Source organism: Myxine glutinosa, chromosome 5 (genome assembly GCF_964187855.1).
Source record: "Myxine glutinosa chromosome 5, kmMyxGlut1.1, whole genome shotgun sequence".
In the NCBI taxonomy this organism is placed as follows: Eukaryota; Metazoa; Chordata; class Myxini; order Myxiniformes; family Myxinidae; genus Myxine; species Myxine glutinosa.
The window spans coordinates 52,526,575-52,551,539 of NC_136265.1; the positions used below are offsets into that span (position 1 = coordinate 52,526,575).

General features: G+C 36.3%; 1 protein-coding gene across 6 annotated transcripts in view; it reads right to left on the reverse strand.

Moving 5' to 3' along the window:
- The window catches only part of LOC137427527 (nucleotide-binding oligomerization domain-containing protein 2-like), a 105,743-nt gene that overhangs the window by 34,101 nt on the left and 46,677 nt on the right, over positions 1–24,965 (reverse strand). For 3 of the 6 annotated variants that reach the window (XM_068117087.2, XM_068117086.2, XM_078778058.1), the window contains exons 6-8: positions 24,499–24,959; positions 3,605–3,688; positions 511–594 (exon numbers count right to left, since the gene is read on the reverse strand). In XM_068117087.2, coding sequence (XP_067973188.2) covers positions 511–594; positions 3,605–3,688; positions 24,499–24,959 — 629 coding nt within the window. Of the gene's footprint in view, positions 1–510; positions 595–2,169; positions 2,253–3,604; positions 3,689–20,305; positions 20,326–20,466; positions 21,575–24,498; positions 24,960–24,965 lie in introns of those variants that run through there. The other 3 variants (XM_068117089.2, XR_010984514.2, XR_013623484.1) reach the window with 3 other exon arrangements.

Sequence of the window (24,965 nt, forward strand, 5' to 3'; positions counted from 1 at the left end):
TGAACACTGCCTGTACATTTGCGCTCTGTTTTAACCTGTCTACCCTCCTCCTCCCTGCATTTTCAATATGTATAAAATGATTGGCCTCTGGCTGATTCGGTTTGTTCTTGCGGCTTCATCTGTTGGTCGATTTAAATCCTGTTAAAGGTAAATTTATTGCGGTTGATGCCGCTAGAGACGATGAACACATCATGTGACATAGTTGCTCGGCCGAAGATTAAGATATGTCACGTGATCGCCCATCAGCACAGCACTCGCTTGAATTAGGGACTTCAATCTGTACGGTAACATGGCGTTGACTGGCAAACTCGTCAGACGACAGGCAAACCTGGAAATCGTAACGGTTTTGTAGCTGCAACACTATATTTGCTTTATCCCATTTTCATTGCACAATAAAATGCACCACACAACGTGGTGAAATGACGGTTGCAGTCAATAAGAAAGGTTTCATGAATCACAAGCCGTCTTCTCAACCAAGTGGCACTGAATTGGCTTTAAACCCAGGCTTACTTAAGAATTTCAAGCGTGTTGCTCCGTGACACGAGGTGGGCAATGTCCTCGGCCACTGCATCTGTCAGTTTGTTCTTGAAGAGTCTGCAGTGACACATGTGAGGTGACGTCATATGAGGCATTGATGAATACTTCAGAATTAATCTGAGCGATCAAAACAAAAGAGCTGGAATAATAAGCATAGACTTTTGCGATTAAAGAATAAATAAAACAAACTTCATTCACACTATTACCATTTCACTTGTTTCCATAGGTTCCTTGGCTAAATTCCTACGCTATCCTAAGAGGTACTGCATTTTAAGCACTGAAGCACCTCTGTAATGATGCTACCACCGTCCCCAATTCTTCATCAAATCCTGGTCATATATATATATATATTTTTTTTTTTTTGTCGGACCCCGCTATTCGCAGGGGATACGTTCCCAGAAAGTAGTGCCACGAATTACAGAACTGCGAATGGTGAGGCATTGTTTCAATGGAAAGAGGGAGGATTGGTTCCCGGATCACAAAAATCCACAAATATCTCGGCAAAATCCACGAATGTCGATGAAAATCCGCGAGTGCATGCCGTACCATTGTTTCAATAGGGAAAAGTAAGACAGCTAATTGCACTAATAGATACTGTGGAGTGTTTTCATTCTGTACAATAACTCGCAGGGATGACGTGTTATGCAGCTGGTGGAACATCCCACGAAGCTGTTCACAATATGAATGGCGGGATATCGTGCGAAGCAATATTTACCCAATGTTTACTGTGTGAATGACGGGATATCCCGCGAAGCAATGTTTACCGTGTGAACAGTGGGATATCATGTGAAGCTATTCACTGTGTGAATGGCGGTATATCCCGCGAAACATCCCACAAAGCAATGTTTACCGTGTGAATGGCGGGATATCACGTGAAACTATTCACAGTGTGAATGACGGAATATCATGCAAAGCATCGCACAAAGCATCCTGCGAAGCATCCTGTGAAGCAATGTTTACTGTGTGAATGGCGGGACATCACGTGAAACTATTCACAGTGTGAATGATGGAATATCATGCAAAGCATCCCACAAAGCATCCTGCGAAGCATCCTGTGAAGCAATGTTTACCGTGTGAATGGCAGGACATCACATGAAGCTATTCACAGTGTGACTGGTGGGATATCCCACGAAGCCCGCGTGGCCGCGAAAACCATGTAAACGCAAAGCACAGTGCCACAAAAGCAGAAGCAGGTCATGCTCGCTGTTCAGATGTTTTTTGCGTATGTCCAGCTGCTTTGTGTGTGTCTGGTGAAAGATGGGTTTTGTAACTGTGCCATGCTCGTGACTCGTGAATTATTTTTTTTGCGCACACGAAAAACCGCGAATACACAGGACATAAGGCTGCGAATAGAGAAGCAGGTCACAATTTATCAACAGCGAATATGCAGAACCTGCGAATAGCGGAACTGTGAATAGCGGGGTCCGACTGTATATCATATACAAATCATATATCATATATATAATGTATATCATATATCATATATATATCATATATCATATCATATATCATATATATATCATATATATATATCATACATATAATGTATGATATATCATATCATATACTGTATGTATATGAAGCTTTTTCTAACCATTGACTGACTGATATTAATGTTCGGTACCTTCTGGGTGTCATAGAAAGCTGAAATTTGGCATGCTAACGGACATCGAAGCCGATACACCAGGCCAAATCACAGAGCCGTTGGAAAGTGTCTGTAAATGAAAATGTACGAAAAAAAAAAAAAACTTTTTTTTTTAATTGGACCATTTTCACTAGGATTATGCAAATGAGCTACTTCCGTCTATTCGAGTGACATCACATTCGAGTGACATCACGGGTGCACAACTCAAAAGTGTGCACTTAGTGTCAATTTACAAGCCAAAATAGCACATATACATTTCTTGTAAATTCCACGTTACTAAATATTTTGTTTTGAAAGATATAATTTCAGAATTCTTTATAAAATATGTATAAAAAATATATACGAGGGGCAGTCAATAAGTAACCTTAAAATATTTTTCACAACTTGTTTATGCATGTACGTGTGTAACAACTGTGGTATTTTTCAACATAATCTCCATTGCGTTCAATGCATTTTTTCCAATGCTTTACTAAGTCCTGGATTCCTCTCGGAAAAAAATATTTTGGCTGCTTGTGTAGCCATTCGTGCACTGCCTCTTGGACCTCTTCGTCAAATCGGAAAGTGGTTCCACCATGTGCCTCTAAGTGGCCAAAATATGTGGTAATCCGAAGGGGCGAGGTCTGGTGAGTAGGGTGGATGAGGAAGACACTCAAAATGCAGGTCCTCGATTGTTTGCAGCTGTAGCATGGGCAGTATGGGGCTGAGCATTGTCATGCTGCAGCAAAACACTGATAGTGAGTAGTCCAGACGTTTTGATCCGATTGCTGGTTTCAGATGATTTATAAGGAGGTCACAGTATGATGCACTGGTGGCTGTGGTTCCTCTGGGCATGTAATGCTCTAAAAGTGGGCCTCGGCTATTCCAGAAGAGCGTCAGCATCACTTTTCCAACGGACAGCTATGGGCGGAATTTTTTGGGCTTCGTTGAAGATAAATGGCACCACTATTTGCTTGCCCCCTTCGTTTCTGGCTGAAAGTAGTGGACCCAGCTTTCATCCCCAGTCACTACGTGCTGTAAGAACGCGCCGCCTTGTGTTTCATATTGTCGCAGAAGTTCATCACATGCGTCCATTCGCCATTCTTTCAGTTCGATTGTGAGTTGTGCCAGCACGAAGGCTGCACTCTAATCCTTTGCGGAACCCCAGCACGTTGTGAATGATATGGTGTGCTTAACCATGGCTAATGTTCATTTCGGAGACCACTTCATCCAGTGGTGACGGTTTTCCCTTAGCACGCGCTCAACTCCCGCAACCATTTCTGGTGTGTTGGCTGTGTGAGGCCGGCCCGAGTGAGCAGCTTCTGCCACACTGGACACTCCACTTGAAATTTTTTTTATTGAGGTGTGGAAATTAAACAAGACTACAGAAACAGAAACAGGAATAAGACAACATACATCACACTCAAGGTTGAAGCTGGTATTTACCCAAGATATGTTACAATGTCATACTTCAGGATTCCAGACACGAGCATCCGCGCACCCACATCTGTGATATGGTTGCTACTTAGTCTGCAAAACACACACACGGCAAGAATAATACAATTCACACCTTTGCCAGGCAGCAGACTCGGAGCCTGCTCCACATTCGGGTCCCGACACCTGGGAGCAAAACACATCGAAACCCACTTCACGAGAGAGAAAGAGACTTTCTATCGAAATTGGGCCTTGTAGATGAGGGTGCCTCTATGGCTGGCTGGATATAGCTTAGAGGAATGCACACTTGTCTAGCCTGGTTTGCATCTCGGTCCAGCAATAAACGGTCTCCCTGGTGTTTCACATGCAGGGCGAGACATCATTGTGTGTACCATTCATTGGGAAGTCGTTTAGCTAGAGGTGTCATCTGTTTTAAAGGTCCCCCAGTGTATAATGAAGATTAGGTGAATCTGTGCCAGCATCCTGGCTAAATTCCAATTACTGACAGTCGTACGTCAAGCCAGAAAGTTAGTTCCAGAAAGACTTGGACCAGCAGACCCCTCAAGAAAAGGAGGAGCAATTGGGGCCGTTAAAGAAGAATAATAATAATGTCTTTGTCCTAAGTTCAGGGTAAGAGGCATGCACCCCAATTCTCTCGATGTCAAAGTTAGCAATACGAGTGCAGTCTTTGATGGGCCGAATAAGGTATCCCTCCTGCGTTGAAGTCTCTTGTAAGGAAAGACGTGCTGTGTAAATGTGTATCCTATAGCGCCACCTGGTGGAAGCCGGTATTAAAAGTCAAACTAAAATACGCCATAGACATTATAAAAGTGGGTAAATTGACCTGTGATGAAGGACGGTTTCTTTGCTCGTAATGCTAAAACAACCAAGCTATGAGTGTGCAATAGGAAGTTCAATATTGACGCAGTGTGAAGCTAAATAATATAAGCAGCCAATTTAAAAAAATGTTTGCAAACAAAACAAGAGCAAAGGCCAATTCTGTCACACTGATGACTCGCATCGACTGATCTTGTCCGATGTCCTTTGGATACCGGTATAATCCAAATGCTGACTGGTATGTGCACCAACAATTAAAAAACTAGATGGTATTCATAGAATACTTACCCTGTGCAATCAACTTTGTGCGAGCCAACTCTTCTGTCTTTGAACGTTTTTTTCCTTTTTCTTTGATCCAATATGGCTGCCAGACCACGTGAGCGATGACATCATAAATTTATATTCTATAATATAATTCTACAAGTAGGCCTCGGCTATCCCAGATATAATTGTTGCATAGATCACGCTCAATACATTTCAAACTGATCAGACAAAGTGTTGTCCTTGTCGAATTATGACGTCGTCATTAACAACACCTATCCCGCGCATACGGAGTTCTTTACAATGAGCCATGCTTCAATGAAATGGCAAAAAAAAGGCAATGAGCCTTTTTTTCATGCAGCGGTTTTGGAGATTTAGAGGTGCAACGTTTTTCAGTTTTTCCAAGATGGTGCCTTACCACGTGACCTATGACGTCATAATTATCATTAAAATATTCCACAGGAGGAAGCACTCCTGAGGTGAAAATTTCGTGTGAACCATTCCAAGAATTGCAGATACCGATGACATCATCATTAACATATTGTCATGTGGCCGCCTTTGATGAAAATCAGACGGTCACAGAAGCCGATTGTGAAGGCCTTAGCTCTCGAGGCAAAAACTCAATGGCGGACTCAAAGACAGAAAGCTATACAAAATTGCGTGGGATGGAGGGGCGGCGCGAGACCCCTGCAAGTAGTGTAATAATGTTGCTTCTGGGACACCTCCGTTTAACATGGGAAATCCCTATCTAATGTCATTTACCCCCTTGTCTTTTTCAAAAATCATAAACACCTCTATTTCTCCCACCCTCATCTTTATGAACCTTTTGTCTGTAGTACCTATCCTTAATGTTGTTCATTAGACCACTCAAACACTACAAATATTTGTTTTCTCTTATAGACCTATCATCCTTCTTCTACATATCATCTGGCAGATTAATCTTTGACCCATTCACTTCCATATTAATTCTTTCCCTCCCTCATTGACCCTAAACACCTCTATTTCTCTCACCCTGTTCTTTACGAACCTTCTAACCTTTTGACATGTTATCCTTATTCATTAGACCACTTAAACAATGGTCCTTCTGTGTGAACCTGTGATCCTTCTGACCTTATGGACCTTTTAACCTTTTACTCTTAATATCATCTGGTGAATATAACCCACTCAAACATCGACCCTACAAATATTTGTTTATGTGTGGGAAATAATTTAATTCTCCTACAACTCTCCTCACCGTCTAATACATTAACAAAAAATATGTTTGAGTTTGGTTTTTTATTAAGATATTTTAACTGAGCTAAGATAAAATGGTAAACCTCCCTCAATGTTCTTGTTTGAGCGCCTCCAGTGCCACATACCATTTTTAAATTAAAGTATATATTTTCCTGACAACCATCAAAGTTTTCCGTCCACTCAAAAATATTTCCATCTTTTTTACCCAATTCACCGGTATTTAAATTAATTCTCTTATTTGTTTTGTGAACTTTTTTACCAGTTGCCTTTTCAATTATACCTATTTGATATTTTTCACATTCATTATGTTTTCCATTTATATACCAAGGTTGATTACACCTCCACTCTTTAGTCTGGTTGATACTTGGTTCTATCATTTATATAATAGTAAAAAAGGCGGCGGTAGCCCGTTAAAATCCCCAACCCCCCCTTTTTAACTTATCACTTATATATATCTTATCACTTATATATATCTTATCACTTATGTATATCTTATCACTTATATATATCTTATCACTTATATATATCTTATCACTTATATACTTATATAACCATAAGGGAGACTATCAATTCCATTTTCTAAAATAAACCTCTTATCATCAAAAGCCCCCAATGCTTTCTTATTTATCTCTTCTGAATATAATTGATGTTTATAACTTCTTATTCCATTAATCTTTCTAAACTCTTCTTTCTTTGTTGTTAAACAGTTATAATAATCCTTAAAGTTTATTGTTTCTTTAATAACATTTTTCTTTACACCTTTTAACTTCTTATCAGTCTTTTCAACGTTATTCACAATGTATTTATAAGCATAAGCCTTTGACCTCAATCCCACAAATTCACTCATAACATTTCCTCCTAATTCATCCTTGAACTTTCCAATCACCTTTTTATTTTTAGAAGAGAACAACTCACTCTCTGGACTGTAATTACTCGTGTCATAGATATTAATGTCTCTTTTCATGTCTGAATAAACATCGTTGGTATTAATTTTCAAAATAAAACTATCTGTATCCATATAAAGTAGATTAACATCATTTTGATATTTCTTCCTCAAGTTATTATAAAAGTAATCATACATTAATGACTTTGATAAATCAAGAATTGTTGTTCCAATATAAATAGGTTTGTTCATTTCAATACTCTCTTTAATCAAATGGATCGCACAAAAGTTCTCAGTAAAGACCTCAGCTCGAGTAAAACTCGGTCTATTAATTAATTTTGATGCTTGTTCCCAAGATGTTGATAGTCTGATATTTTGTCTTTTCCTCACATTCTCCATAGTCTTACCAAAGACCGCATTATTCATCAATTTATAAAAGTCTTTCTCAAAATCTGTTTTTGACTCTGTTCTTCTTTGTGTATTAAAATCAATGTACCCCTTTAACCAATGACTTTGATTGAACTTTAGAACCCTATGGATCTTCTCTACTCTTAGACCTTTTGATAAATATTGTCGCAAATTTCTTTGGTGTAGAACATAATTTTTCTTGTTATATAATGTAGTAAGTAATTTTTCTGTTGATTCACCTATATCAAACGATCGTTGATAATCACTCAACCATTCTTTCTTTGGACTTTCTTTCTCACAAGCAAATGGGAGATCTTTGTGTAGGTTATGGAGTTCCACTGGATATTTTAAATCAATTTCAAAATAATAACCAACTTTTTCTTCATCCAATTCTTTTTGTGTAGAGATACATACATCTTGTAAAACGTTTTTGTAGTCTTTTTCCTTTACCCATCTAAGTTTTCCATAAGGAAGAGCCTGAGACATTGCCCAGCCATACAGGTTGTTCGCGTCATAGTACATCAAGTAAGAACTCTCTTTCGTTGGATCATAATTTGGAAGATATTTGTTATTTGCTTTTGCGTATCTACTCGAGCAGACTTGTGAAATTCCACCTCTTTTTGCCTTTTCAATCATCAAAAGCATATCAACATCGGTTATCAAATCCAAATCTTGTTTTGTCATTTTCAACATCGCACTCCAGGCCAATCCAGGTGCTGTGTAGTAGTGAGCAGGATCCAATCCATATCCAGTGCGACAAACAGATCTAAAGGCTTCAAATACATCGGCCAATAAAAGCACATCAGTTTTGAGATACAAATCGTGATACTCGCCAAGATTCTTGATGTTATATTTTTCCCAAACATTTTGTGCGTGTACATAATCTTTATCAGATATATTACTGTTGTTTAATTTGTTATAGAAATTTTCTTTTGAAGGAAGTTGTGTTTCATTGAATCTCTCAAAGAGTCCATATAGTCATAGGGGTAAATTCCCTTTTGTGTTAGAAAATCTTTATCTAAAAAATACTCTGAAAGACATGGAAACTCTTTTAGATTTTGAACCAAGTTAACCAATGGACTTGCCATGAATTTAAATGTATCAAGAAATCTGATATGAGTAATAGGAGATGTGTGAATTATTTTTGTGAATGAAATGTATTTCTGATCCGTGTTTGGAATTGCTGAGATACTTCCAGAAGTCTTTGAGAGTTCCTTGATAAATAGATGTGTATCATAATGAGCGTTGTTATGAAGAAAGACAGGAATGAAAGAGGGGAGTTGATAATTAATATTACAACTTTGATGAGCCGGACCTCTATATTTACCAGTGAGATGACAATGGTCTCTAACCTTTAGACCTTTACCAATTTTCTCCTCACAAATATGACAGACATTGTTTTTTATAAATTCCCTTTTTTCTTTACTTGTTAAGGACATTGGTTTATTGGTTTCTCTCATTATCTTGGTTAATCGAACACAGTCTTTTTCTAGTCGTTTCACAAACTCCTCTGGGGTATTTGAGCCTCGATACATCTCTAACTTGTTATATTTATCACCAACGGATGATTTGATATAATAACAAAAACCACAAGGAGTATGTTTTTGATATTTATTTGTGTATGATTCTTTTGGATCTGGAGAAGCAGTATCAATTTTTTCTAAAATACTTTCAAAATCAGCATATATAACAAATGGATGTTTGATCTTTTTATTTTCATCTTTGAATGTGATCTTTGAGCCTTTTTTAGGCATATTGATTACCGTTGATTTATGTTCGCCACAATAATTTGAATGTTTATCTAATCTTTCTTGTGAATTGAAGAAGTTAAGACAACGCAAACAAATATATATTTTATTTGTTCTCTTACAGACTTGTGGTTTTATTAATTTAGCAATATCTTTGATGTATGTATAATGTGAATTTTCGTCTGAATTAAAATATAGAAGATTAATATGAGTTTGTTTACAATTGTCAGAAAGCTTTAAAACCTGAATGTTGTTTGTTTCTGTTAGACCATAAACATTAACTGATAAATTATTCAACTTTTCAAATTTAGGAATATCATTTAAAGTCATCGGAAACTTTAGATCTTTCGTATTTAATGTATTCTCATATTTTTTATAATGAGATACTCTTTCATCATGAAAATGTGGAGGATGTAAGTGTGCTAAAATAGACCAGAGAAAACATTTATTGTCTTTATTTTTGATATTGATAACTGCTTTTCTATTTTTGATAACACTGGGTAAATCAATGTAAGAAGAAGCTTTTAGAGGATCTGATTTAAGAATATGAATGTCTATGTAAATAATTTTTCCTATATTGAATCCACTTCCTACGATTGAATTATCCACATCTTGCTCTTGTTTAATAAGTTCATCATAGACTCCTGATGTTTTAAAATCTTGATATGAAGATATAAAGTGTGGCTCAGTTCTCATGTATGGTGCATCTATAACTCCTTCATCCTTTGTCATTTCTAATTTTACTCCCATATAAAATTTAAGTGGTTTCATTTCCTTTAGTGTTTTTTCAATCAACGTTTGAACAGCAGGTTTAACTATTTCTACAGCATCAACTATAGACTCTGGTTCAGGAGGTTTGAAGTTAAAGACTCTTATTTTAATATGTCCTTTGAATGCTCCATCAGAGTTTTTAGTTGTGATAAAATTTGATAAATGTAGATTTGTTTTAAGATGTATTTTGAAGCCTTTCTTGAGGATATTTTTATTACATGTAGAACAGTGTTTTGTTTCAGGTGGAAGAGGGGAAAGTTTGTTAAAAATGTTGTATGTATGTTTTGCGGTGAGAATATGTTGTTTATAATATTTTACTTCCTTCTCGCAAGTATCACAATAAACCATATTTATAGCGTGAGAAAACGTGGTGTTTTATATATATCACTGTGCTTAAAATAAAACACTTTTGGGCTTTACAGCTCCGTTTTATATATATCGCTGTGCTTAAACTAAAACACTTTTTCACTCAGAATCATCTAAGTCATAACTATCACATGAATACTCAGAATCATACTCAGAGTCATCAATAAAACTACTCTCATAACTATCATTTGAGCACAAACTATTAGTATCATAACTATCATCTGTGTTCAATGAAATACTATCATCACCATCGTCCAAGTTCAATGAAATACTATCATCACTATCGTCCGAGTTCAATGAAATAGTAAAATCTTCACTGCTGTATTGACTCATATTTAATTAGCAAGAAAAATATTCCCATCAATATCTATATACTTTCTTTCATTAACAGATTCAATCTCTACAATTTTTATATCAAAAGTTATCTTTAAATAATCTCTAACTATCATAGAACGAAATGACATTTCACCAGAAATATTAACATCATTCATTTTACTTAGATCTACACCCTTTGGATTATTAAAGAAAATACAAATGTCTCCTCTAGAATTATTAATGGTCTTATCATTCTTTTTCAAAGTATCGTGGTCAATCACTTTTTCAAGCTTTGAATAAATTGCCAGGAGTAGAGGAGAAACTTTTGTTAGATTTACTTTAATGGATGTCTTTCCAGGTATAGTTAGAGCTCTTCCTTTAAATGAAATAGAGGGGCTCATGTTATTTTCCATAACTGGTTTTACCCAAAAATTTCCATATTTATCTTTGTTCAATTTAACATCTTTGACATATTTTTCTATATCTTCCACCGAAGTAGAGATTGATTGAAATTTGTCTTTTGTGCTTTGAAACATTGTATTTATTAATGAATAAACTTGCGTTTAGTTTAAGTAAAAATTTACTATATAAATATGATAAGTTCTGAAGGATATTTAGAATTTCCAGACTCTCCATATGATAAATTAGAGAATTGTCCGGCTTGTGATAGAATAGGGCTTAATAATGAGGGTTCATATAAACAATGTTTATTCTGTGATTATATTCTAATTAATGATAATAAGAAATATAAAAAAACATATAACTCTTTTAAATTAGAACCAAAAATGAATTACTTTACAAGATTAATAAGAGAGATGAATGTTAAGCATTATGGTGATAATACACCATTTCTTACAAGGAAAGAGACTCTTTGTATTGAGGAAATGTATAAGGGTTTAATGATATTTATTATTCAAAATAATTTTAATGGAAATGTTAATACAAGATACTATATAAATAAAATAATGAATTATTTTGAAATTAAACCCGAACTCAGGATAAAATATAGAGTTTCTAAAATAGCTCAAAAAAAGTTAGATGACTTGTTTTCCAAATATATAAATGAATGATTTTTTACCCGTTTGGGAAAATAAGATAAAGTTTAATAACCATAAAAACATTCCAAATTCATTGAGATGTCTAATAGTTGGTTCAAGCGGATGTGGGAAAACCTGTTTACTTTTAAAGATACTCCTTGGTCCTAATTTTTTAGATTATGATAATTTAATAATTTTTACAAAGTCAAGTTTTCAACCCGAGTATCAACTACTCTCACAGGGTTTTAATGCGGGTCTTAAAAAGGAAGACATTATCGGTTTATTTAAACTTCAAAACGAACTAAATGATTATAATATTGAAGATATAATACAATTATTTTGTGATACACAGAAATCAAAATCGAAACCCATAACTTGTATTCTCAGTGATAATACGGATGATATACCTTCACCTCAAGATTTAGATAAATCAAAAAAGAACCTCGTCATCTTTGATGATTGTGTTAATGAGAGAAACCAAACAGTAATGGATAGCTACTATACAAGAGGGAGACATTCTTCTTGTAATTGTATATATCTTAGTCAATCATATTTTCAACTCCCTCGACGCTCAATAAGAAACAATGCCAATACTTTTATTTTATTTAAGTTAAATTCAATAGATGTAAATAATTTTTGGAGAGATAATTGCTCTACGTTATGTAGTAAAAAAGAATTTGAAAATTATATGAAACACACGATTGGAAAATATAAATATATTGTTGTGAAACAAGATGAGATACTAAATGATATTTTTCAATAAATAAATACAGAAAATGAATACCGAAGAAAGAGAAAGAAAGTTTAAGAAACATCAACAATTAGTTTCAAAAGTTGTTAAACAACAGGAAGAGATAAAGAAGAAACGGAGACAGAAACTAACTGGTGAAGAAGCCTTTGAAAGAAAACAAGAGAAATTCTTTAAACCACTTTTGAAAACTCAACACTCACCTACAGTTCCCACGGTAGAATTTACTCCGAAAAAACTTCAAATGCTCAAAGATTTTAGTCAGATAACAAAACAAGAACTTGGTGAATTAGAATATGATGACGAGGGATTATTTCGGAAACTTGAGGAGGTAAATCAACCCCCTAATTATGTTGTGGAAGCTCTTCAAAACAATGAATATTCGGCGGGTTCAAAAACCAGAGCAGGTCTCATTCCAACAGAAGAACCAGCAGTGTTTCATCTTGTGGAAGAAAAGGTATTGATATTTAATGATGAATTGATGTTCTTGAGTTCTACTCAACCATATGTTAAATTAACTCCAAGATTAATGTTTCTTCTAACAAACCCCGGATTCAGCGGTTCAAAATATTTTGAGGAACCACTTGATATGGAAAGAGAGGAAGATAGGGTATATTTTGAGTTGTTAAATGCACTTGATTATGGAGTTTCTGTTGCTGGTAAAAGTAAGAAGAATGAGAAGGAGAAACATATTATTGATGCTTTAAGTAAACTTGGTTCAGGTGTTAGTTTTCTTCCAAATGACCCATCACAATTAGTTAATAGGCTATTATTGTTGTTAGGTAGTAAGAAGGCTGGAAACAACAATTGTTTTAATGAATCCTCAGCCATTTTAGATCAGTTGATGAATATGAAAATAATTAATAAATGTCAATACAAAGATATTTTATTAGATATTAAATAAGATGAGAAGCACAATTCTTAGTTTTAATTTCACAACGAGCGATTACACAGCTTCATTCCCTTACCCACTACAACTTGACCCCCTTACCTCATATGAGGCATCTTTATTGTCGATGGAAACTTATAATACCTTGTTTAATATCACAGAGAAAAACAACAAGTTTAGTTATAATCCAGGAAGTGGATATAAAACTATAACCGTTTCACCTGGAGCTTACGAGATTTCTCAAATATCTTCAGAAGTCTCTCGCCTTATGAAAGAAAAAGGTGATGAACCAAAAAATATTGTAATAGATATTCAAAAACACACTTCAAAATCAACTATTAAACTTAAAAATAATTATAAAGTTGATTTCACGATTGAAAATTCGTTTAGAGAGCTATTGGGTTTCTCTTCAAAAAAGATTGAAAATAACGGGACGTTTTACAGTGATAATGTTATCCAAATATCCTCCGGTATAAATTCAGTATTAATTCATTGTGATTTGATTGATGGTGCTTATAACGATGGAATAAGAACAAATACAATATTTTCATTCAGTGCATACTCAACCCCGATTGGTTATAAATTTAATATGGAACCAAAAAATCTTGTCTATTTACCTGTGTCAGGAAAAACCATATACAGAGTAAATTTTAGGATAACCGACCAAGATAATCGTATGATATCCTTTAATGATGAAATTATATCTATCAGAATTCACCTACGTGAAGTTTTTCAATAAATAAATAATGGTTATTGTGAGAAAACACGAGTTGGGAAAATATAAAATAATTACAGGGGAGGGCATGTACCTTTCACCATACTATACAAGGTATGTGGGTAGAGGATACTATAAACCAAAGAGACAACGAGGTGTAGGTCATCAATTTCGAAATAAAGGAGATGGGATAATTGATACTCTAATGGGTATTGGTTCAACCATCCTTAAACATAAAGACCTAATTGGTTCAACTGCTTCTGCCGTGGGTTCAGTTGCGGGTGCTATAAAGAGTATAAAAGATGCTCAAAAGGAGTCTCATAAATTACAAGCAATCAAAGAAATAAAAAAAGGTAAAACTCAACTATCTTCACAAGAACGACAAAAAATCATTAAAATACTTGGGTCAGGGTTTCAACGATTTTAATACTATATAAATACAAGTATGGAAGCGATTGATAGTATCTATGATTTGGATGATACAATTATCATTTCAAACTCCACGAAAAAGGAAGACTATTTTAAGGTAAATGCTATAACAGGAACAGACTGGAATTCAAACGGAACAAAAAGTTTTGAAATAAATAATCAACAAACTTACTTGAATATAGCTGATAGTTTCTTGCTGTGTAAATTTAAATTCACTAAGGCTGCGAATAATACTAATGCTACACTCGTAAATGATTTCTTCTGGAAAATGTTTGACAGTGTCCGCCTGTATATTGGAACACAAGAGGTTGAAGCGGTTGATTATGTCTCTGCTACATCTGAAATGATGAAATTTACACTATATTCGTTTAGTGATAGAATGGGTAAGGGAGCTGTTGAAGGTTTTATTCCTGATATGTCAACGGGTACAAACGCAGACCCTGGTTATAGTCAAAGGAAGTCAATGTATAATGATGACGCAAAAGCTGAGAATAGTTTTACCGTAGCAGTACCTCTGAAAGGTATATTTGGATTTTGTGATTATGATAAAGTTTTGTATGGGCTTAAAATTAGATTTCAACTACAAAGGAATGATAATGTAAATAGATTGCTTTTTGGGGATGAAAATGCTTTTGGAGAAAATAATAAATTTGTTATTAATGATTTGTGTTGGTATATCAGTGAATATACTGCTAATCTTAAAACGGAAGAGATGTTAAATAGAAGACTTAACTCAAAGAAACCGCTAAATGTATCATACCTTAAAAGAAGATGTCAACACGTTAAACTGGAACACACTACCTACACTTGGAATTTGGGTGTTCTTCAAGGAAAGCCACGATACCTCTGGCTCATTTTTAAAAAACCAGATGGAGAGGATGGTACTAATAAGAATAATGCCCTGAGTGATAATGCTAAGGTGAAACAACTTCGGGTTTCTCTTGATGGCACATTTTATCCGCGAGATAGATTGGAAATTGATTGGGAAAAAAATGATTATGCGGAAGCCTACAAGTCCTACCAAAAGGTGTGTGAAAGCAACGGTAATAATGATCTTATTTTGGATATGGTTGCGTTTCAAAAACTTTATACAATCTACGCAATTGACCTGAGTTCTCAAAAGGAAACTATAAAGTCTAATCGAGTGGATACTTCTCTATACATTGAAAGAGGGGAGAATGAAGAAGTTGATACTTATTGTTTGCTTTTGGAGGAAACAGAATTACAGATTAATACAGATAATGGTGTTATGATTAATATCACATAGGTTTTTTCTCATAAATAAATGGTTGGGGTATATGTTAATCAAATCAATCTTAATAAATTAACATCTTGCATTCAAAATCAAAAGCCTTGTATTATTAATGTTAATACAATTCAAAGAAAAGGAGCTGTAAGAATTGATGTTTTACTCACACACACACAAGTAAAAACACTAAATGATGTTGGATCACTTAAAATTAAAATGACGAAACCTATGTTAAAGAAATATTCAATAGACGAGTCAAGAGGAGGATTTCTCCCGTTTCTAATTCCTTTATTTGCTGGTTTAAGTGCAGCGGGAGCATTGACTGGTGGTATTTCAGCAGCGGTAAAAACTGCTAACGAAAGGAAGGCACAACTAAAAGCTCAAAAAGAATTGGAAAGACATAACAAGGAGTTGGAGAAACAAATTAGTGGAAGTGGTGTAATTGTAGATTTTGCTCAAAAACTTGAAAGTCTACCTGATAAAGCTAGATTGTTGGTTGGAGATATGCTTTCCTCTATCGCTCAAGCGGGTGTTAAACTAACTAAACGGGGTAATGGATTGTATCTTTCTCATAAATAAATGGATAAATGGTTTAAACAATTTGGAAAGAATACAACGTCAAATATAGAACTAGCTAAGTATTGTAAAACACTAAAAATTGATAATGTGGTTATTTGTATGAGAGATGAATTAATACATATAAATAAGAATACAAAGAATATTATTATGAATTTAGACACACAGAATGGTTCTCATTGGGTTTGTATTCATAATAGTCAGGATAAATATTATTTTGATAGTTATGGTATGCCACCACCTGTTGAAGTAATACAATTCTTACAGAATGGTGTTTATCAAACATTTCAAGTTCAAGAAATTAATTCTAAATGTTGTGGTCAATTATGTTTATATGTATTATTTCAACTCAACAATAATGAAAATTTTTATGATATCATTTTTAATCTAATATAAATGACTTATGTTGGAAAAGATGGTTCTATCTTTGCAAAATCCTCTCAGGATATTGATTTATCAAATTATTATACAAAGGCACAGGCTGAACGACAAAAATATAGTGTAAGTAAAAATATTAATATGAAGAATACTTATAAATTAATCAATTATCCAAACCCTACGGATGCGAATGACTTAATTAGATGAAGTGATTTATCACAATATATATTTTTAAAGAAAACAGCACGTTTTGTTAAACAAGTAAAATTTACAACCACAACACCTGGTTATACTGACCATACACCTTTCCTCATTGAATTTAACTACCTGCTTACAATTGAATTTTATAAAGAAGGACATTTAGTTAATATGCGAATTAATAAATGGGGGTATGATATGCCTGATTTAGGGTATAATTGGTCTTTTTCAATAAACATAGAAGACCTACATGATTTAAATCAGTCTCGTAAAGAAGAATATTATCCACTTGGTGAAGATAAGGATTTATGTGGAAGTACAATTAGTAAACAACAAATACGTGATTTTAAGAAAAGAAAAATATATGATAGTATAGCGATGGTTCGCATGACAAAGAAGGAAGGTAATGAGATAAGGATAGAAAGCCGAGGAATACAAACCGATTTGGTCGTGGGAAGATGGGGTGGTATTACCTGTCATAATATTAATCTCACATATATTTCTGATACATAAATGGCAGGAAGAAGACTACAAGAGAATTATAATTTTTGTATTCAAGGATACCTACAAGAAAAGGGTGCTCGGTATTACATACCTTATGATTTGGAGCATATACATGGGAATTTTGTCATAAAAAACTGGCCTTATACTGATATTGTTAAACCCACAAATAGAGACTTGTTTAAAGTATTAAATAAAAATGAACTTCTCAAAGTTATGAAATATAAAACTCTTAGAAATCGTCAACAAATCTTATTGGTATCCTATTATGAGAAAAATAATTATAGATACAAGAATATCTCAAAATCCAGATGAGTATATGTATAATATTCTTTGGGGTTTAAACTCAAGGGTAGCAAGGGATGAGGAAGGAGTTGAAGAAGAGAAGGAGAAAAGAGAGAAAAGAGAGAAGGAGGAGAGGGAACAAAGAGAGAGGGAGGAGAGGGAGATGGAAATCAGAGCGATTCAAAAAAGAGTGGATGTATTACAGCAAGAAGATCAATCTCAACTCACCGAAGAGGAAAATAAAGAAAGAATGAATGCTGTGAAAATATTGATATCAAAAATTGCTAAGATAAATGAGGAAGGAGTTAAAGAAGAGAAGGAGGAAAGAGAGAAAAAGGAGAAGGAGGAAAGGGAGAAAAAGGAGAAGGAGGAGAGGGAGGAAAGGGAGCAAAGAGAGAGGGAGGAAAAATATAAAAAGATGGAAATCAGTGAGATTCGTAAAAGATTGAGTGTATTACAGCAAATAAATAAATCTCAACGCACCGAAGAGGAAATTAAAGAATTAACAACTCTTATGAAGATAATGGTTTCAAAAATAACAACGTCAATGTCTTCAATTTCAGGGAGGAGATTTAAACGAGAAAGTGGTGAAGAAGAAGAAGAAGAAGGAAAAGATTATGTGATTGATGATGTTGGTGTCATTGACTTTAGTTAGTTTTTATTTGTAAATAAATGGAGGAGAGAGTGAAGGCATTCCTTAGGATTCTTTATGTTTTAAAAATAAAGATTGAAATGTATATGTTGAAAACCAAAAAGGTTTTGATACTCTGTCGGAATTTTTCTGATAAATAAATATGAGTTATTGTCTCAAATGTAAAAAGAAAACTAAATCTAAAAATATCTCTTATGTTAAAGCTAAAAATAATAAGAGTTTATCAAAAAGGAATATGTCAAGTATGTGGCTCTAAAAAGTGCCAATTCATCTCTCCTAAAAGAGGAGGAGACATACAAAAGTTTCTCTCAGGAAGTAAATTTACAACAACTGGAATTCCAGGGGAATTACACCTTCCAGGGTATTCTTTCTGTGGTCCAGGAACAAACTTGGATAAAAGATTAGATGAGACTGACAATCCTAAACCTTGGTCCAGACCAAAAAATAGGGTTGATGAAGTGTGTATGAAGCATGATATTGCTTATGGGGATACCACCACATTGGATGAAAAACATGAAGCAGACAGAGAAATGTTGTATAATTTGTCTTTGATACGAAATCCGACATTGAGAGAGAAAGTTGATAGGTTTATTGTGAAAAAAATGATAAGTGTTAAATTGAAACTTGGTCTTGGTTATTTCCCAAAAAACTATTAAACTCCAATGATGTTATCAAGACTGAGGAGCTTTTGGCTAATGAATTACATAAACCTATAATCACAAAGTTTAAAAGAAGGAAAGTTTATTCTAAATACACTGACCACATATGGTCCGCTGATTTAATCGAACTAAATAATGATAAGGGATACAGGTATGCTTTAACCGTTATTGATTTGAGGAGTAGATTTGCCTGGGTTGTCCCTTTAAAAAATAAAAGGGGTGATACTTTAATGTTAGCCTTTAAGCTAATATTTGATAGGGATAAAAGAAAACCAAAGAAACTGTGGACCGATGAGGGAACAGAGTTCTACAACAAAATATTCATGAAATTTCTTAAGGGGAAGGGTATTAAATTATACAGCACCTTTAATGAAGGAAAGGCAGTTGTTATTGAGCGTTTTAATCGTACTTTGAAAGAGAAATTATATAAAAAATTCACACAACTCGGTTCTCAAAAATGGGTGTATTTAATTCAGGATATTGTAGATAATTACAATAATACAGTTCATTCATCAACAAAATCAAAACCATCAGAAACATTTACAAAATTAGAATATGAAAAGGAGATTAATTTGAGAAAGCCCAAGTTCAAAGTTGGTGATATTGTAAGGATATATAAATGGAAAAGCCATTTTGAGAAAGGTTATACACAAAAATGGACTAATGAATTATTTAAAATCATTGATGTAATGGATACAGTCCCTTGGACCTACAAATTATATGATTTAAATGGAGAAGAAATCTTGGGTTCATTTTACTCGCAAGAATTACAAAAAACAAAGCTAATAATTCATTAAACAACATTTCTATTCACCCCACCCAGATTAGCTAATTTAATTCGTGGTAATAAAAATAAAAAAATTAAATAAATAAAAAATCATAAGCCACGCCCACACCGACCCCGCCCACACCGACCCCGCCCACACCCATCACCTCCCACCCCCCGTGCGTTTCCCCACCCTTGATCCCCCCTCATCCCACCCCCACCTTCCCCACACACACAAGGGGAGGGGAGGGGTGGGATGGGGGGAAATCAAGGGTGGGGGAACGCACCCTCCCCCCTAACCTTTATTCTTTTCTTGTAATTAATAATTAAATAATTCTGGACAAAGCATATATATATAAATAATATTTTAAACAAAATCTTTATATTTTTAAGACATTTTTCTTGAGGTATTACACATTTAACTTCTTCCCAGCACAAATCATCAATCTCTTCCAAACATAAGTCAAAGGTAGTTTCAACAGCAGCAGATATCTTCACGTTTGGAATCTCTTTCTGTCAAAGGCAAGAGGGGTAAAACAAGGAGAGAAATAAATGAATGATATACCCTGAATCACCTCCCACAATGCGCAGGGATATGGTGTACCTATTCGAAACGGTGTACCCACACATTGACACACACATGCTTACCTCCACAAAATCAAGCTTAGCATCCAGATCGTCGAGATGAAAATTAAGGATATCACAGGATGACAGGAAATAACCATTCCTATGGAGTCCAAAATCGTCCCACTCCAAGCTTTGGTCTTCGAGGCTGCAACCATTCCTATGGAGTCCAAAATCGTCCCACTCCAAGCTTTGGTCTTCGAGGCTGCAAACAAAATAAGGAGAAATTACTATGCTGAAGTAAGCTTGACAAAACATCACACACACAAACACATACACACACGAACACACACACACACTAAGGCAACGTCATTTAACACAAATGTATTAATATTTAGTATCTTACCTTGCATATGAATCTTGCAAGAACGGTGAAACATGCAAATGGTTTAAATACTCATTCGCCTCGTTGTAAATCTCTTTCGGAAAAACTTCATTTTCTGCCAAGACCAAGTCATTTTCAAAACCTGAATTGCTGTAATAAAAATATATATATCATGTTATATAAATTTAAATTAATCACATACAAAGCTCTCACCAACAGTTCAATTCTGAATGTTCAAACAGTTCAAACTTACCCTTGTGAGTATTCTTCATCACTGGAATAAGACAAGTTGTCGTTCATCTTCGTCGATTCACAATGTTTAAAATTGAACTGAATACGGCTTTTTATAATGTAAAATGTATTCAGGGAAGAGAACTGGCTGACAGCATTTCGAGGAATCTCAAGGCGTGTGTGAAAACAGGAAACGAAACAATGAAATCTTTCTGGGAAGTTATCCAAGTCAGTGAAACAACGTCATTTCTCAAAAGCGAATAATTAATTTTAAAAAGGTTTGAGTATGGTGATTGAAGTTGGAGGAGAATTAAATTATTTCCCACACATAAACAAATATTTGTAGGGTCGATGTTTGAGTGGGTTATATTCACCAGATGATATTAAGAGTAAACGGTTAAAAGGTCCATAAGGTCAGAAGAATCACAGGTTCACACAGAAGGACCATTGTTTAAGTGGTCTAATGAATAAGGATAACATGTCAAAAGGTTAGAAGGTTTGTAAATAACAGGGTGAGAGAAATATAGGTGTTTAGGGTCAATGAGGGAGGGAAAGAATTAATATGGAAGTGAATGGGTCAAAGATTAATCTGCCAGATGATATGTAGAAGAAGGATGATAGGTCTATAAGAGAAAACAAATATTTGTAGTGTTTGAGTGGTCTAATGAACAACATTAAGGATAGGTACTACAGACAAAAGGTTCATAAAGATGAGGGTGGGAGAAATAGAGGTGTTTATGATTTTTGAAAAAGACAAGGGGGTAAATGACATTAGATAGGGATTTCCCATGTTAAACGGAGGTGTCCCAGAAGCAACATTATTACACTACTCCTGCAGTCTTACCTGTTCTCGGGGCGTCTCCAATGCCGCTGCAAATTAAATAAACCACACGGAAAACTGCATTCAGGAATATACAGAAAATAAAACAAGGGTTTATTCACAAGGATAGCGGAACAGGAAAATACGCGCCGGTAATAAATGTCCTAATCGGGACGTCCCCACATGCAGATTTCGGATACAGACAAGGGAAAATGAATTAAGGAAAATAAAACGTTCGTTATGTATTTGTGAAATGTGGGGTGCGTCCTTATCTGTTTGGCATCTTGTCCACCGTCCACACGTGGCTCCAAGCTCCGGCGCGAGGTAACCCTCCGTCTGCTCGCTCGCATGCTTCGCCAGGCCCCGATGCGACTCGCTCCACCGTACACCACGAGGTCCCGCCCACTCAGCACCAACACTCGCTCCCAGCACCAACACTCGCTCCCTGCACCAACAGCACCGCGAAGGGCCGAGCACCGCTCCAAGCTCTGGAAGCACCGAGAAGGACCGCTCCAAGTACGACTCCACACCAAGAGCGAACCGTCAGCACGAAGAAGAGAAGCGCAGAGACCAAAATATGTCGTGCAGCGCCAAGAGACTAGCGAAGAAGAGAGGGCCAAAAGAGAGAGGGAGCCAAAGAGAAAGAGAGACAAAATGTCGTGCGGCATGCCCTTTTATAACCTTGTGTCTAATCTTCTCCAATGTTCTCTTTCGCTGGTGCCCTGTCATTGGCCGAGGGCCTCTCGCACTGTGGTGTTGCTCGACCCTCCCCCTGGCCAATCAACAGTCCTCCTGGGCGTGGCTCCCAGCCTTGCTCGATGTCTGACGCCCACGCCGGTGTTGTACGTGACCCTTGCCTGCTTGTCTTCCACAGTCTTTGTAAGGGAAGGGAACTAATTAATGTTGCACTAAGGGCCTATCTAAGTGTTTATATGTGTGCGTTGCCATAAGGGACAAAGGAATGATTACCAGGTCTGACACACAGGGGTTTATCTTAGTCCCTACACTATTTAACACCCGAACATCCTTGTATGTTCACAGGTATACTCTTATCCCGACAAACCGCCTAAAACACAGAACTTATTACAAGGTAGATTCCCTATCGCGACAGTCGAATACCTACCTATACAGATCTACCTGGCTCTAGATATTCCTTTACACCCCGACATAACAATATCTTATTCCCCATGGAGAGTACTTGACAATGAGCCATGCTTCATTTTTTTCCATTGAGCAGTTTGGGAGATATAGAGGTGTAACGTTTTTCGGTTTTTCCAAGATGGCGCCTTACCACATGAACTATGACATCATAATTATCATTAAAATATTATATTCGACAGGAGGAAGCGCTCCTGTGGTGAAAATTGTGTCAATCGGACCAAGAATTGCAGAGAAAAAAAATTCATATTGATCGAATCAAGCGTTGTACTTGTCCAATTATGATGTCAAAACGAAGACACCGATGACATCATCAACATATCTTATTCCCCATGGGGAGTTCTTGACAATGAGCCATGCTTCAACTTTTTCCATCGAGTGGTTTGGGAGATATAGAGGTGTAACGTTTTTCCAAGGTGGCGTCTGTACCACGTGACCTATGACGTCAAAATTATGAATAAAAAATTTATACAGGCGGAGGGGCTCCTATGGTAAAATTTCGTGTCAATCGGACCAACGGTGGCCGAGAAAATGAATTTTAAAACCAGCAACGGTACCCACCCTTTCGGGCGGGGCTTCAATTGGGAGGCCCAAATGAAAAGGCTAAATATCAGAAATTGAAGGCTTTTTTTCTTTTAAACGATTTATATAAACATCCGTTAAATCTCGATCGGTGCAGCTGTTTGTGCGGCACCCGGGAAAATAACGTCATGCGGGAGCAAGTATCAGCAGGATGTGGCAGTGTGGGAGTCCACGTTTCTGATCCTCCTTCATGCCGAGGTTGCCCACCACTTCTCCAAGCATTCCGCTCTTCAGATCCGCCATGAGAGATTTAAGCTTGATACTGAAGAAGCGTGCAGTTAGTCCTCCCGATATCGTATGTACTCCCGATACGTGTTTCCTTCATTGTAAAAACTTCTAAATCAACAGTTAAAAGGACTTTGAGCCGATAGCTGTTACGGCCTTGGCCAGATCGATGGAGACAGCGATCTGTTAGCGTATACACCGCCCATATAGCTATGTGGAATTCTCTCATGTAGAGATTAAACTCACGCCATTTGAACTTTGGCCGAGGTCATTATTTACTTTTCATGATGCTTATATACAAATCGAAAAGAAGATAATTGGTTTTGGGTCGTCCTTTCCGCATATGTCGTGGGATTGTGAGTTGGAGAGATGGCCGTGATGGCGGGGAGGGGGTTGGAATTCTCTCAAGCAGGGATTCAACCCATGTCCTTATAAAAGGTCTTTGTCCGAGGTCACAGAGTCCAATCGGTGCAGCTGTGCAGCGATCGGTGCAGCCTTTTGTGCGGCACCCGGGAAAACAACATCGTCATAATGAAAACATCGTCACAATGAACGTTGTGCGAACGTGAATGTTATGCGGGAGTACAAACCTGAGAATGCTGGAGACCAAAGCTGAAATTGGAAAAACTAAATAGCCTATTTTACTCCTGGAGATCCCAGGATTACCCACCCAAAATATCGTTGCGATCGGTTCAGCAGTTTTTACGGTACCTGCGAACGGACAGACAGACAGAGACGGACGGACATTTGGTGAATTATAGTAAGATGCCGACACGTACGCAACACGTAAGCACACACGCAACCGATCGCCTAACTCAGCTTTTCGCTTGGCAAGCGCAGCGTAAAGATACTCTTGTGTACGACAAAAAAAAAAAAAAAAAAACATTTGATTTTAAGGCTGCAAGTCACACCTTTATGAATGTGTATCGTACATGTGGAAATACGACATTTTTTGCAACTGACATAACACAAATGTCATCGATCACTTTTTGTGCATTGTTGTGCCAAAGCATTTGAAAAAACAAAACCCAACTCACCGTAGCTCAGTGAACTTGTCAATGCATGGTAAGAGCTGGTCAATGCCCAAATCACCAATGAAGTTGTTGTCGAGACATAGCTCCACCCGACCTGGAAGGTGCAAAAGAACGTAGGCCAAATGCGTGCAAGTTCCTGGTGGAAGCGACATGTGATGAAGTTTCATGTAATGTACAGGAATGTCTATGGCGAGCTGCTTCGCCACAGACTCTTCACCGAACTCGTAGGCGCAACTCGTGAGCCACAGGAAGTCATCTGTGAGATGATCGGTTGAGGAAGCCATGTCACTGGGTCGACGTCCGGTGCTTGCCGCGAGATTGCGGAACAGAAGCCGCATGCTGTGCTGCAGATGGCGAACCAGGGTCTTGCGGTTCTTGCTTAAGGAATGGCAACTTCCTGCCATTGTAGTGATAAGCTTCTCATGATGCTTTGACATCAAGCCACTGAGAAAATGTGACAAGACCTGATG